General features: G+C 36.5%; 1 protein-coding gene across 1 annotated transcript in view; it reads left to right on the forward strand.

The window, feature by feature from the left end:
- LOC107101607 (protein disulfide-isomerase A5-like) overlaps positions 1–15,668 on the forward strand; it is a gene marked incomplete at its 5' end in the record, with an annotated part of 57,769 nt that overhangs the window by 33,742 nt on the left and 8,359 nt on the right. Inside the window, 2 exons of the mRNA XM_015400593.1 lie at positions 763–833; positions 15,369–15,503. Of these exons, the coding sequence (XP_015256079.1) occupies positions 763–833; positions 15,369–15,503 (206 nt within the window). The remainder of the gene's footprint in view (positions 1–762; positions 834–15,368; positions 15,504–15,668) is intronic.

Below are 15,668 nucleotides of genomic sequence, written 5' to 3' on the forward strand. Positions count from 1 at the left end.
TCAGTAATAGAAAAATATCAAATGGCGCGCAAGGAAATATTTGGTCTTTATAATTAAAAGCAGTAAAGTGTATACTGTACTATCAGTTTGAGGGAAAAAAAAACAAACCCAAAATGCCTCTTTTGATGTGCTGTCTACTTTAGAAATATACACTTACCTCTGTGCATAAAAGCTTTTATGCCAAACTGCTTGTTGACATATATAACACTCTCCTCAAGATGTGTTTCTGCTTTTATTTCACCTTTAACTTTTGCGGCAGTTTGATGATAATGAACAGAATGGAAGAACTGGGCACTTGACATTAACAACAAGAGAACCAAACAAATGAGCCGCGCATACAGAATGTCAAGCTTCAGTGGAAGCTGAAGGGCGAAGATGTATTATGAACAAACAATCTCATGCAAAAACGCACCAGGTTTGCATTTTGCTGCTGGAATAAAAAACGCTTTTATCTATTTTGTTATTTGTATTTATGGTATGTCTTACATTGCAAGTGTAACTGACTGTACGTTTGGCAGTATCTGAAGATCTAATGGAGTATGTAGTCAGAGAGGTAGTATTTATTTTTATTTTTACTCAGTTGTGAAGAGTGTTTTTATTCAGCAGACGATGTACTATTATTATGGAAAATACATGCTTGTGAACATGTTGGTGTATCTGACTGCAATTCCAGCTTAATTTTCAGTTTTAGCCTTAATTCTTAATAAGATCTACATATCTATAGGTGTAAGATGTAATAACATGCTACCTGATTTCTTTCAGGGTGTCCGCACTGTAAAAACGCCGTCCCTCACTTCACCACAGCAGCAGAGCTCTTTAAGGAGGACCGCAAGGTTAGTTTTCCCTTTTTCACAAATGTATTACCATACAGTTGGGTAATAAGCAGTAGTGCTCTAAAAAGGTTGGTGTAAAAATTATACATTTAAGATATTTTCTGTGGAATTGTAAGAAATGCAGTGCTTTAAAAACATATTTCCCTAAACTGGCCTGACTCACGACTTATGTGGGATGTAAGTCATCCTGGTAAGGCTCAGTACTTTAGACCGGACCAATCACAGCGCAGGAGACAGCCCCATAATGCTATAGTACCTAAGAGCTTTTCTTTTTAAGAATTTTTCCATCATATCAGTAGTTATCTGATCAGTTCCCTATAGTTTCCACTGACTCTGTTATGCTCCTTAAAGCCATTCACTACAGATCAATTCACCTTTTTGACTTTTCCATTTAATCATTACATGGATCTGTTGCTATTTTTAGAGCCTTGTTGTTCAAAGTTTTCAGAGTTTCATCGAATACACAGCATCAGAGGACTGTTGGGCTGTGTCGGAATGTCTGCCCTAAGCCCTGCAATGCTAAGCTAGCAGAATAACTAGCATAATAATAACTGTTTTATAAAATTTAATCGGTCTAAACTATATAAATATTAACATCTGGTTATGATTCCAGTTCAACAAAAGGATTCTGTAACAATTAGAAAAGTAGTCTAAAGTCACATGAGAGAGAGCTGACGTGTTGTCAGATCCTAGTGGCTCTATGATGGAGCTGAGGAATAGCTTCCTCTTTGTGAGGTTAAACATCGGCGAAGCTTTGCAGTGTGGGTCCGTTTTAAGGAAGTTAAGGGATTGAGAAACTACACAGAGGTTGCCGCTTTCCTTTTAAACGGGTAAGGTAAATGTTAACATTTGTGGACCTGGCAACCCACTGGCAAATGAAAGGAGAGTGAGCAGGTGAGTGCAAGTACGTGGGTGCCACCTACTGGCCAGGAGGAATTAAGCTGCGTTTCGACCCATGCACTAAGGGCATATGGTTTCCTTGTAGTCAATAGTTGACTTGCCTTCAAGAGCTTTAAGTAATCTTGCCCTGCAGATTTTGAAGGTTTTTACGCTTTTGCTGCTGCCTGTCTGCCTGGGTGCTACTAAATCTGAAATTTTGCAGCTAGATCCTGAGGGACACCCACACCAAGAAGCCGATTCAGGGGCTTTCTGAGAGACGGACGCTCAGTGCGAACCGTGATTGGTTCTTCCGAGCTGTCAGGATAAAACTATGAAGTATCGATATATAAAAATAAGTTAAACTCCACTAGTTTTAAAAATCCATGACAATTGAATGTATTTTATATTCAAGGAAAAGAGAGCAAGCTCTGATCATTATTACTCCAGTAAAACATTTTTTTTTTTACATGTTTAATTTTTTCTTGTGAGAGCATTACAATACAAAGGTAGTTACTTTCAGGGAACACACAATGTTACTACTGCCACTCACAATAAATTTTTGCATATATAAAATTATAAACAAAATATAAACAAAAGATACAAGTTACATCTGAAGTTACATCTAACAACTCTGAACTAACAGGGAAAGACAGGTCTACCTGAAAAAGCAGGAGTAAATCATATACCAGGAGTTTTTAAAATAAAGTATGAGAGATACATTAATTTATTAATCCTTAGATGCTACAGAACATAGATTGAATAACAGGCTTTGCAAGGTCATTTATTCCATACTTCTCTTTGTTCGAGACCAGCGTGTTTAACCCACTTGGCCAACCTCTTAGTGAATATATTTTTCTGAAGGCAGAGGGAGAAGGTGATCCTCTCCATAAGGTAAATGTCATTTACGATACATGTCCACTCTTGTATTGTGGGTGGGTCGGGGACCAGCCAACGTCTTGTGAGTGCTTTTTTACCAGCAGTTATCAGAATATCAAATAAATATTCATCAGCTTTCCCAAATTGTAAATTAGTATTTCCTCAGTAAAACGTTTTCTGACTAAACCGTAGAGAAACTGTTTACAAATACCTACATTATTTAAAAATGTTAAAACATGCAAGTAAAAAACAAATCTTGCAGTTTTTACGACAAACTTAAAAAAAAAAAAATAAATTGTATTCATTTTCAACCGCTATTAATGAGAGCAGGAAATCCTTGACAGCCTAACCAGCTTCAGAGAGCTTTCCCTGGGGACTCCCAGAACAAGAACAGAATATTTAGGAATGATCATAATCCTGATGAACTGACAGCCAGATGATGTTTTCAGGTGGACTTTTCCACTAAAAGGCAGGTAAAAATAACTTTTTTCCAACTCAGCAAAGCAAATAAAGCCAGGCTCTTTAAATTACAAGAGAAGAGCAACTCAACAGCGTCTAGCATCTGACTTTAAAATCCAAAAGCATCCCAAGTTGAGTCATTCGATTCCTTTTTGACACTGAAAATGCATTTTGTTTCAAGTATTAAAGTTATAGCTATCATCTGTTACTGTATATTTATGTATCTTCTGCAGCATTCTAGTCCTGCGGACGTTTTATCTTAGAAAAAAATGTATTGTTTTAATTTAAAACTTGTAGCTATAACTTTATTTACCATGTGGTTAATTAGAAAAAATTAAAGTGTATTTCCTGTATCTTTAGTTCCCACCATATATGGAAATATTCTACAACATTTCTATCTATTCCAGAAAACTAGACATTTTTCATTACAATTCTATCCAAAAACGTCATAGTTAGGCTCACATTTAGACAAAAGATACCACAGCGTGTCCAAAACTCTCTCTTTTACACTATATAATTCATTCCTAATATGTTCTTTATGTGACAGTCAGGAGAATTATCACTTTGTTCCACCCCACGCCGTTTCATAAAATCCTCTGCCCATTGGGGGGTTTGAAGGTTATTGGAGGTTCATGCAGCCGCGACAGGATATGCTCATCCTTCATCATCTCCATTCCGTCTCATTACTGTTCGTTCTGGGGCTTGTGTCTTTATACCTCCTCCCACTCTTTTTTTGCTGTTGATAAGCTTGGACTGCGGGGCTTATTTCCGAACCTTCCCAACTCTGTGACTCACCTGCTTTCTCTCTCACAGAGAGAAAATGTGGGGATCTGTCTCACAACTCTCATAGCAACAATCTATCATGTGAAAGTGAGAGGGGGAGGAAAAAAAGAGCCGTATTTTGGTTGTAAAGCTGCATGAAGAAGTTTGACGTTAATTGCTCAGTGAGCTCAGGCTATGTTATGATCTCATTTGTTGGCATTTTTCACAATCGATGGCAGATGGTGTGAAACGGTGACATATCCTCAGCTACTCAGTCATGGATTTTTCTGAGGCAATCCTTTGTAACACACAACTAAAACGTTAACCATTAACAGATGAAACTGAAACGTTTGGTGCAAAATGCTAAGTTTGGTTCATCAGTTTCAGTGGGATTAATTTGACCCTGACAAACTGCACTCTGCACACCTGTTAGCATGATTGGTGCAAATTTCTAAAATGCATTTAACCATTTATAGGGCAATTTACCATTTTTTTTTATCACTTTTATGCCCCCTACAAATGGAGTCCCTCCATCCCTCAGTGAGGTCTAGAAGCACAAGATCTATATCCAGCCATTCAGCAAAGATGCTGCTAAATGGCTGTACATCTGATTTTGGCATTTGACCAATTAGATGAGCCCTTGAATGATATATTACCTACTGTATATTAAGCTGAAAAAAGTTGACAAGTCAAGAAAAAAAGGTAAAAAGCTAATTGAAAAGTTAAAAAGTAAAATGTTAAAAAGTTAATAAGCCTAGTTAACAATTATATTTAGTTTTATGAACAAAAAAATTTAGGTGCCAGTATCAGCATTAATGCATCTAAGGTTATGCTGTACCAAAAAAATGTGTTTCTTTCACTCTCAGAGTGTTTTTCATGCATTTCTTATAGAAGCACTTTTGTTATTTTGTCGTAATATATTTGGGCAAGTTGGCGTTCCTTGTTATTACATTGACATTATTTTTTGCAATCAAAATATCCATATTTTTTTAATGTTCCAAAGGTAATAAGGTCTTGTCCTGGATTCCAATAACTCTATTGGATTTAAATTTTGATTTTCAAAGTCTTTGACCCTATAAAGGGTTAACTAAATTCATATTTAATCTAATATCAAAGATTTAGGAATCCAAACTTGAATTAATCCATGGAGAAAAAAATAATAAAATCCAATCTTTACTACAGATGATTTTGGCAAGCGCTTTAAGAAATAAATGTAACTTTAGCATATTTTATGCCGGTGAGTTTTTAGAAACATCTATTTTTTAATCCATGAATTTCTGATTTGACACGCAGATCATTTCTCTTAAGCAGTATTCAGATTTATGGGTAAAAAAAAAACAGCTGTATTTTGTTACTGTGGTAAATCAGCAGGATGGAAAAGGAAGGAAAAAAATCTTCAAAGCTCACAGTTGGAGAACTGCATCTTGGCATCACAAATCTTCATAACAACCATTAGTCACTGTCTACCCGCCAAAACACTAGCTTAAATGTGCAAACTCTCATGCACTAGTTCCTTTTTAAAACACAATGTTTTATTTTTTTATAGGAAAGCTAAGATGTAGTTGTCATGAAGCCTCTCAGGATGACTGTGATCCAACAGATATTTCTAAATCAAGACAGGAGTGGCTCACAATAAGCCTTCTTCCTTTACCATTAAAAACTATAGAGTTAAATCCTGAATAAAATGTTTTAGGTGAGAAGTATGAGGGGACCCAGTAGTCTGTGTGATCCTGAGAGCTTATTCAAATAGGAAAGGTCAAGGATCTCTCTGTTTACTCCAAATAGGCCTGCAGCTATCGCCTTTTTTAATAACTGATTAATCTGTTGTTTGTTTTCTCAATAAACCTGTTTCTGATTTATAAGTAGAAAGTGCTTTATAGAACATGTTTCCAGAATTTGAACAAAGTTATGCTGAAACTAGGCCTCTATAGGAGTTCTGGATACATAATGTTAACTAAAAAAGTCAGGTCACATTCAGAATACAAAGTTCTGAAAGTTTGAAATTATTACATTCTTTTCAATAAATAAGTATTTTTAATTAAGAGTAATTTTCATTTCAATGTGTTTACCGGAGGCGTCCATGTTTGTCGAAGAACTCTACTTCCACATACTGGTTTGTGACATCACGGTGTGGATTCGGCTGTTGAGCAATTCCCAGTGCTGTATCTGGTGTTTGTCACAATGCACCATTTTTCATGATGGTGACGACCAGTGCACTATACGAAGCAGTGAGTAACAGAATAATGATGTGTTTTTACTCTGGCCAGAAGTTCAATGGCAAATCCTCCCTCTTCAGGTTGGCAATCCAACGACGAACCCATCCGTGGTGGATCATGTATCGGAAATATGAAATAACTCATTTCTGTTTCACTTTTACTCAGTGAATTACGACATCCAACTGCCATGCACGTGGGCATTTTCAGTTTAACTATAGCTCTCATGAATTTCAATGGTGAAGTCCTTTCAAAATCCTAAATAATTGCTGTTGATTGCAAATGTGTCTAGTACTCCCGCTGATTTTGCTTGTAAAGCGGGAAGAATGGCGCTAGGCTTACCGCACCGTGACGTCACTGCCGGAAGATGTCAGGAGTGAGGTGTTACTATATTTGGGTAAAAATGTCCTTTCCGGACTCAGTGATCGCGATAAAAAATATTGTTTTTATTTTTTTACTGATTAACGCTAAATTCATTAAATCGCCACAAACGTATTAGTTTTAGGTATAAATAATGACCCACTGGTTATTCCTTACTGACCGGACTTTTCCTTTAAAGCAATGTGTAATACTTGCATTAGAAATGCAATATATTATACATAAGTATTTCATTGCCTTAGAAATTACTATCTATATTAACATAGGAAAGGGTCTCAGACATCTTTGCACTACGGCGGCTCAGAGCTGACCAACTATTGTAAAGAAAATGTGAATTTGAATCATCATCTGGGACAGCAGCATTTTACAATCTAAGCTCCACATCAGCCTACACTTTTTTTCCTAATATTTTTAACATTTCTGTTGCCTTGCCATCATCTCTGCTTGGATTTGGAGCTGGAAGTGGAATCGCTGGGAGCGTCATCGCAGGTTCTTAATAACAACCCATCCCTGTTTGGCTTATTGAGCGGGCTAATTTTCTCTCTCTCTGCTGGAGGAGACGCTGTAGATACAGTTGTTGGCAGCTGCTTACAGTAAATATTCACCAAGCGACTCTTTCAATAAAGGAACAAAATAAAATGTTCCAAGCACAGAAAAGATGCCATTCAGTACTCCTACTTTTTCCGATCGCCTGACCTGCTTCCACCTAAATTTAAATCAGTTGCTGATCCTTAGAAAACTTAAATAAGGTTGAAGCAAAGAGCTGCAACCCTAAGTGGAAGCATAGCTGTATCTTAAACCATAAAAAATTTTAGCAGCTGTTCATAACGAAACTTGGTTGTTCTGCTGCATATGGCGCTATAGTCCTCCTAATGGTAGTAGCTTTTTGATGCAAGCTATTTTAACCAGGCGCACTTGAAATTATAATCTTAAGTATTAACGTTTTGGTCATCAGAAAATACTACCAAATGTCAGTATCGTTTCAACATTTTAAATGCACAATTTTTATTTTTATTTATTTTTTTCTTTTACATTTTTGGCCTAATAACTAATTAGGTTGAGTTTTTTCTGACATTTTACAGTGGTAGCCTTTCAAAATGTACCCACTTTCCTTGATAGGCCCTTGGTTTGTCCTTGGCTGGTCCCCTATGGTTCCTTTTTAAACATCAATCTTTGTGCTAAAATATTCTTTGTCATTATTTGTGGACGTTAAAATTGAAAGAAAAGCGTCATCTCCTGATCAGACCCTGTGATTCAGTGAAAAGGTGGAGTCAGAGTAAAAAAAATATGCATGCCCAGGAGAAGGAGGGGGTCGCTCCAGTGGCTGGAAGTTGGGGGGGATTTTTCTGGCAGTTGCAGAGAAGTGGGCTGCCATTCGGTGGCCATTTGACTGGAAGGTTCATTTTGATTGGCTGCTACTGTAGGTTCTAGAGTCTGTTTACGATTACCGTTAGCTGACTTATTTTTTCAGGATTGTTTTAGCCCCAACTCCAACTCTTTGAAATGTTACAGAAGGTTAGGCGTTGTCCAGTTAAAAGAAATTGGTTAAATATTTAAATGCAAATAAATCTATTAAAAATTTCATCAAAGCACGAAACATTGCAATGAAGCCCAAACTAACGAATCCACCTAGGTATTAAAATCCTTTTTTTTCTTGTAGTCAAATGTTTTATTTAGATGAGGCATCTATGCACCAAAGCTACTTCAAACACTTTGGCACAGCTCACCTGTTCAGCTCTGGGGTTTGGATCAGCTTCCTGGTTTGAGTCCCATCAATCGTACCAACCAGAGGATTCAGATCTCTCTTGTTTGGACACAAAAAGCTCACTTGTTTCTTTTCAACCTCCTCTCCCCACCCAGTTGCCTGAGGATGTTTGAAGTTTTGTTTGATTAGAGTAAATCTGCAAAGCGAGCCTGTGTTTACTTGGCACTTCATTATTAATCAAGCCAACCCCCAGTGTATTGCACCAAGCTGGTGTTGATCACAGTCTATTAGCTGCCCTTGCCTGTTTCACCAAAGACAAACATGAGCTTAGCTGCAGCTTTGAAGACTAAAACAATTAGAACACCTGGTTGGCTGTTACAGAGCTGGGGCTGCATGCAGGCCTTGTAATGAGCTGTTTGTCTTGTTTTTTCCAGTTAAAGATGCACAAAGGTTGAAACAGCTTGTTTTAAAAACCTTTCTGCTCTTAACTGTAAGAAGAAAACATGTTTATAAATTAAATGCATAGACACAAACCTGGTCCATGGCCATGACATATGCTGATTAATCAAAATGAATGCCGATTATGGAACTGTGATCCTAATGAACAGTACATTTCACAACTATTTATACCTGTGGAATGTATTGCAGTTACATCACAACAATAATCAACAACTCTTTTTATGTATATCTACCAGCTTTTTCCATCTTTTTTCTTTTCCTCTTTTCTTGCAAAATATGTATTTTTCAGTCAAGAATGGTTGGATAGAGAACAGCACATATTGTTTCTGACTTATTTTTTCATTGGATTTGGGTCTTTCCTCTGGTTTTATGTGCAGAGGCTTTATCCTGCTAGAAGGGGAACCTCTAACCACAGTCATTTGCACTGTTTGTCAGGTTTTCTTCCAGCATTGCCCTGTGGTTGGCTCACCCCACAGCATGACGCTGCAACCACCAGTTCCCCCCTATGTGTGTTCAGCCTGATGAGAAAACTTTGCATGAAGGCTCAGATGTTCTATTTGGTCTTATATTTTCCTTCCACTCTTCCCTATAAACAGATTGCCTATAAAACACATTCAAATCTATGGTTATAATGTGACAAAATATGCAATATGTGGGAATAATAATTTGACATATTGTTTTTTAGACTGGAGGATATTCATACTTTCATCCTAATTTACGACGGACTATTAAGGCCAGACTAGAGATTTTTTTTTATTTATTTCAAGAATAAAGTCGTAACATTACAACAAACGTCGTAACATTACGAGAGTCGTAACATTACGAGAATAAAGTCGTAAAAGTATAAGAATAATGTTGTAATTAGAATAGTCATAAAATTACGAGAATAAAGTCATAACGAGAATAGTCATAAAATTACGAAAATAAAGTCATAATGAGAATACTCATAAAATGATGAGAATAAAGTCGTAAAATCACGAGAATAAAGTCGCAACAAGAATAGTCATAAAATTATGAGAATAAAGTCATAACGAGAATACTCATAAAATTATGAGAATAAAGTCATAAAATTACGAGAATAAAGTCATTAAATTACGAGAATAAAGTCGTAACGTTATCAGAATAGTCGTAAAATTACGAGACTAAAATTGTAAAATTAAGAGAAAAATGTCGTCATATTACGAGAACCTCACAACAAGAAAAGTCATAAAATTACGAGAATAGTCATAACGAGAATAGTCATAAAATTACAAAAATAAAGTCATAATGAGAATACTCATAAAATGATGAGAATAAAGTCGTAAAATTACGAGAATAGTCATAACGAGAATAGTCATAAAATTACGAAAATAAAGTCATAATGAGAATACTCATAAAATGATGAGAATAAAGTCGTAAAATTACGAGAATAAAGTCTCAACAAGAATAGTCATAAAATTATGAGAATAAAGTCATAAAATTATGAGAATAAAGTCATAAAATTATGAGAATAAAGTCATAAAATTACAAGAATAAAGTCATAAAATTACGAGAATAAAGTCATAAAATTACAAGAATAAAGTCATAAAATTACGAGAATAAAGTTGTAACATTACGAGAATAAAGTTGTAACATTACGAGAATAGTCGTAAAAGTATGAGAATAAAGTTGCAATGAGAATAGTCATAAAATTACGAGAATAAAGTTATAACGAGAATACTCATAAAATTATGAGAATAAAGTCTTAAAATTACGACAATAAAGTCGCAACAAGAATAGTCATAAAATTATGAGAATAAAGTCATAAAATTATGAGAATAAAGTCATAAAATTACGAGAATAAAGTCATTTAATTACGAGAATAAAGTCGTAACATTATCAGAATAGTCGTAAAATTACGAGACTAAAATTGTAAAATTAAGAGAAAAATGTTGTCATATTACGAGAACCTCACAACAAGAATAGTCATAAAATTACGAGAATAAAGTTGTAAAGTTAAGAGAATAAAGTCCTAAAATTCCGATAAAAAAAAGTATTTTATGACAACTCTTACATGAAGCACTTTCTTCCTTAAAGTGAGGAATGTCGAGCATCATATGAAGTTATACTTTGGCTCTAGTTTGACAAATAAGCAAATCTTTTAGCAGGCCAACATCAAATTGGTCAGAATGTCAAAGTTGACTCAGGTTGCAGTTTGGTGGAGCTGGTCGGCCGTCAGATGCTGGTCGGAGCTCCAAGCTTTCTTTCTGAAATGATTTGTGGTATGATGACTTAATTCTCATAATATTACGACTTTATTCTCATATTGTTACGACTTTATCCTCAAAATTAAAAAATCTAGCGTGGCTCTAATACTCTGTAATAATGATTAATTGAAGCACTGTTGTAGTTCAAGCAGTAGTTGTTTCTATGAGTGCAGCATTCAAGCTTGCTGCTCTGCAGGAGGAGGTAAGATTCACCGAGATGCTCTATAATCTCGGTGCAGGGAAGCTGTTTGTCTTGCCGTGACATCAGCGTTCTGAATCCAGTTGAAATGAATCAACAGGAGTATGTGTTACAGCACCCCCTTTATCTAAGTTATGTTCTCTTTCTCATCAGATACCACCTGGTACACATCCATATCTACTCAGCATGTGTGTTTGGTTTTACTCCGGTTCTTATCTCTGTTTGTATCGGCCTGCTCTTCGGTGCAACACTGGTAGATTGAAACCAGGCCAACTGGTAATTTAGCAACGCAGTAAATTGCTTGATGTGGGGTCCTCTGTCACTTGGAGATGGATCAATAACAGAATTAGCCGGAGCCCTTTGAAGAACAACAACTCTACAACTTCATTTTCTCCTGTCAGTTCAGCACAACTCTGATTGATTGCGCAGGGATGAGCAGCAGGACGGAGCCTGCAGTTACGTTACAACTGTTGTTGTCTGCGCTGTCTGTCGCTGCCCGCTGTTCTTTTTGTGCATCTCAAGCTGTCCTGAATCCAAGATGTTCTTAGATACGGAGAACTTCACAGTATAAAAACTGCCTTTGATTGGAAACATGATGTTCATGCAGCTGTCGGCTAGATTTCTGCTCATGTTTCTGCCTGTGGAGGTTAAACCCCTTCAGTCAGGCTGATTGCTCAACTGGAATCCTCCTTTAGTTGCAACATGGGTCCCAGCAAATATTGCTCTACTTAACAGCGTTGATAACAGATATATTTATTCTTAGATATCTACTCTAAATGTTTATAAAGAAGGAACTTGCATAAATGGTACAATAAAAAACCAAAGTGTTTGTCACTTTATGTAGGGTTACACTGATATATTTATTGTTTCTTCTGCAACATTATGCTTGAGTACACAGACAGGAAGCACTTATTTCACAGTGACAAGTTCAATGTGCCGCCCTCAGCATCCTGATGGAGGGTGACATTTGGGCTGTCCAGAGGACATGCTGAGTGAGCTATGTATCAGTGAGGCGGCATTTACGCCTCATTGGTACGGCTTGTCACTAATCGATGCAACATCCACCCGACATAACTCTCTCGTGTTGTTTTTTTTCCCGTCTCAGATGTATTGTTGTTTGGTTTTTATCCTGCACGCTCAGAAAATGGAGCACGACTCCGGGACACCTTACAGATAAATAAATGGAACAAGCAGTCTATGTTTTTTAATAAGGTTTTTATTGCCACATTTCTCTCACCTGCGTAATAGAATTGATTGCTCCTCCACACCTGTCTGCACTTTTAAAGTTTTAATGGGAAAATAGTAATTCCTCTGCATGAGAACAAACTTTGAATCAGCGCTAAAATACAATTTATACCAATCATCGTTGAAAGAAACGATAAAACAAATCCTGAAAGCTGTTGGCTAAGTGTAATTAATGTATTTCAGTTGATGCACTTTATCTTTTTACGCTGATGGAAAATATTTCTAAAACTGACCTAGCGGTTGTTCATACATACACTATTATTTTTAACTGTGATTATTTCGCTACCCATTACTAATTTAGAAAAATATAAAATGCTGTAGTTTTTTTAATTTCAAACCTATCTAAATAACATTCTGACACATAGGAACATGTCTTACTTTTAATCCCTTTTGTTCCAATTCGACTGAATGACTGAATGAAATTTTAATTTGAACGATAATTTTGAGCAAAAAATTAATAAAAACCACAATAGAATTACATGTAGAGAGATCACTTGAAAAGGAGGATGAAGTATACACCTGTTTACTCCTACCCACTGGTCACATTCAGCTTATAGTAAAGCATGTCCCTATATATAACACTTTTAATATACATTGTACTTCAATAAATAATCATATGTACCTGCACCAATCTTCACTGTCAATAGACCACATGTAATTAACTTTATTATAATAAATATTCCGTTTTCTAATGATTGATTGTTAGAGGAATGTTAGTTATTGCTGAAAATAGATTAACATAACAGTAGCACAGCTGCTCTCTGAAACAGGGGAGGCTCAATGGTGTTAATGAAATCCAAACGTCACGTATTGCATTAACAAATATTAAAACCCATAAAACACACCACTATAACCGGTGAAAATAGCTGCTCTGAAATAATAAACTCCAGAAACCACGGCAAGAGTTCAGCACGATTACTGTTCTGACTGAATGAAAACTTTTCCTCTAGAATCATGAGGAAAATCTCTTCGCTGTCTGGCCACTGTCAGTCAAAAATCCTTCAGCATGTTAGCCAATCAGCATCGAGCAGCCAGCTTCATGACCCGCCCTGCTCCATAGACCCCCTGAGAGATTTAGCCTCACTGGAAGTAACGTACTTTGCCGTGTTATCCAATCAGGGCTCTGCTTTCTCGCTGCTTACCTCAGTAGACTGAGGTTCTCATAGAGGCTGACAGGCAGCGTCCTGCTGCTAAAGATTGGAGGGAAGATCGGAATAACCGGGTGATTAATGCGCAACATACTCATTAAATCAGGCAAATTTGAGCAAATATGTAATGCAGTTTATGAGTTTGACAATGCATACTTTATTATGAATTTTCTAGGCTTTTAACACTGGGTGACAATGTATTATTTGGGGGGCTCAATATATAAAGGTTTGAGTTAGACTACAAACAATAATTATTTTCTTCAATGTATATTGATTAAATAAAAGTTGTTTATGTTCCAAGATGTATATTATTTATGTACTGTACAACTTATTATAAATTAAGTATAGCGCAAAAATAGAAATAAACAAGTAGTCAATGTGCTCCTTGGACGAAATAAATCCAGTAATGAACAAAAACTGAAGGTTAAACTTAAAAAATGTTAAACCAAGGCAGGGCAAGCAGCGGTGCATATTTAAATGTGTACCACAAGAATAATAGAACAAAACAAAACATATATATAAAGCCCTTTAAAACTGAGTATAGTTGACCACTGCCCAGTGATATGACACCAGGTTCACAAAAACAATCAGAACAGCAGAATTCAGTGTGACTAAGGCTTTATCTGCCATTGTCGTCCTAAGGTTGGTTTTTATTAATTTAGGTGCAGAGAAACTTTTTCCACAGGATGCAGTACTAACTGGAATCACAAGCCAAATTTTACTCAGCCTAAAAAGTTAATGGAAAACTTTGTAATGCACCAATATGCAGCATTACACATACCAATATGAATTATTTTACCTAATTTCTGTGATTGTTGCTGAACAACTTGCTAACATGTTCTTCTAAGCATCTTCACACCAGTGTGATGGTATTTGTCCGTTTCATGAGACTTGTAATTGAAGTAGTAATACTCATAGGTAACACTAAGCGTAGGCACTGTGGTGCAACATTTCCCCTATTTCCCGTTAAATCAGCACTTTCTTTAATTTACTACCAATAAACGTTCATACCAGCAGAGGAAATGCTTTTCATTGATCCTGTGTGCCACAGTCGTCTTTTGTTTTGGAGCCATTTGGAGCACGAATGAACAGCATGTCGGTTTAACCAATTAAAAGTGTAGTCGAAGTGTGCTGCCTGAGGATGCATTCAAGCCCGCTTGGAAATTTCACAGTTTTCTTTTCAAATGTTTGTGAAATTCAAACAGTGTTAATGTTTTCAGTGGGTTGGCAATGGGGTGGCAAGTATTTCTTCTGGGGTGGCAATTGCCACCCCAATTACCCCTTTGGGTCTGCCACTGTGAGTTTTACGGAATTTACTCTGTAGGTTTAGCCTCCCTAGTATTCAAATAGAACTCGCCACTGCCCTACATATAACCAAGTACTAAAGCATATTAATAGCCAATTGAGTAATTATACATTGTACTGAAAGCTGTGAACTCATTCAGCTGTGGTCTGTCTGAAGTAAAGCTGCGATACTACTGTATGGTCTGAATTCCTTGTTCCTGTTTCTCCGCAGGCATCCGTTTAACTATAAGGGTAACTCGTTTAGTTGCCGTCTCTTTAAATGCAAACTTGGCTTCCCTATTTTTGATATAATAATAAAGATATATTATCTAGTGATGCAGAAATGGAGGAACAGTGAAATTGATTCTGTACAACAGCCCAACATTTCAACGTATGAACCTTTGTATCATTGAGTTTAGATTGTAAAATGGATGCAAAAAATAAAAATGGCGGATCGAGGAGTTGTGCAGCAGTTATTCTGACCTAAATGGATTGAAAAATATGAGTCAAACAGAATATAATGATATCTGTAGATTATACGCCTGTAGAAAATATAGGAAACTTTTCTGCACTCATAGAGACGACAAGCAAACAACAAAATGACTTGAAGGGCCACAAAAACAGATTTTGCTTGGTGTGATCCTTTGGAGACATTAAAAATTGTTTGTCTCAGCTTTATGACTGCTGTGTGGTTTCTGTTTAGATTGTGTATGCGGCTGTGGACTGCACAAAAGGACTGAACCATGACCTCTGCAAGCAGGAGGGGGTGGAGGGCTACCCAACATTCAACTACTACAACTACGGGAAGTTTGTGGAAAAGTACAACGGAGATCGTGGGGTAAGCTCCAGCCATGTAGATAAATATACAATCTTATAATGAATGAAAAGCACATAACAGTTTTATGAGAAATGTGTTGTTCTAAAGTCCATCTGTCCATCCATTTTCTGTCATACCCAAATGTGGTTGTGAGGGGTCCTGGTGCCTATCCCCAGCTGTCTACAA

Source organism: Cyprinodon variegatus, unplaced genomic scaffold, assembly GCF_000732505.1.
Source record: "Cyprinodon variegatus isolate N-32 unplaced genomic scaffold, C_variegatus-1.0 Scaffold1122, whole genome shotgun sequence".
Classification (NCBI taxonomy): Eukaryota; Metazoa; Chordata; class Actinopteri; order Cyprinodontiformes; family Cyprinodontidae; genus Cyprinodon; species Cyprinodon variegatus.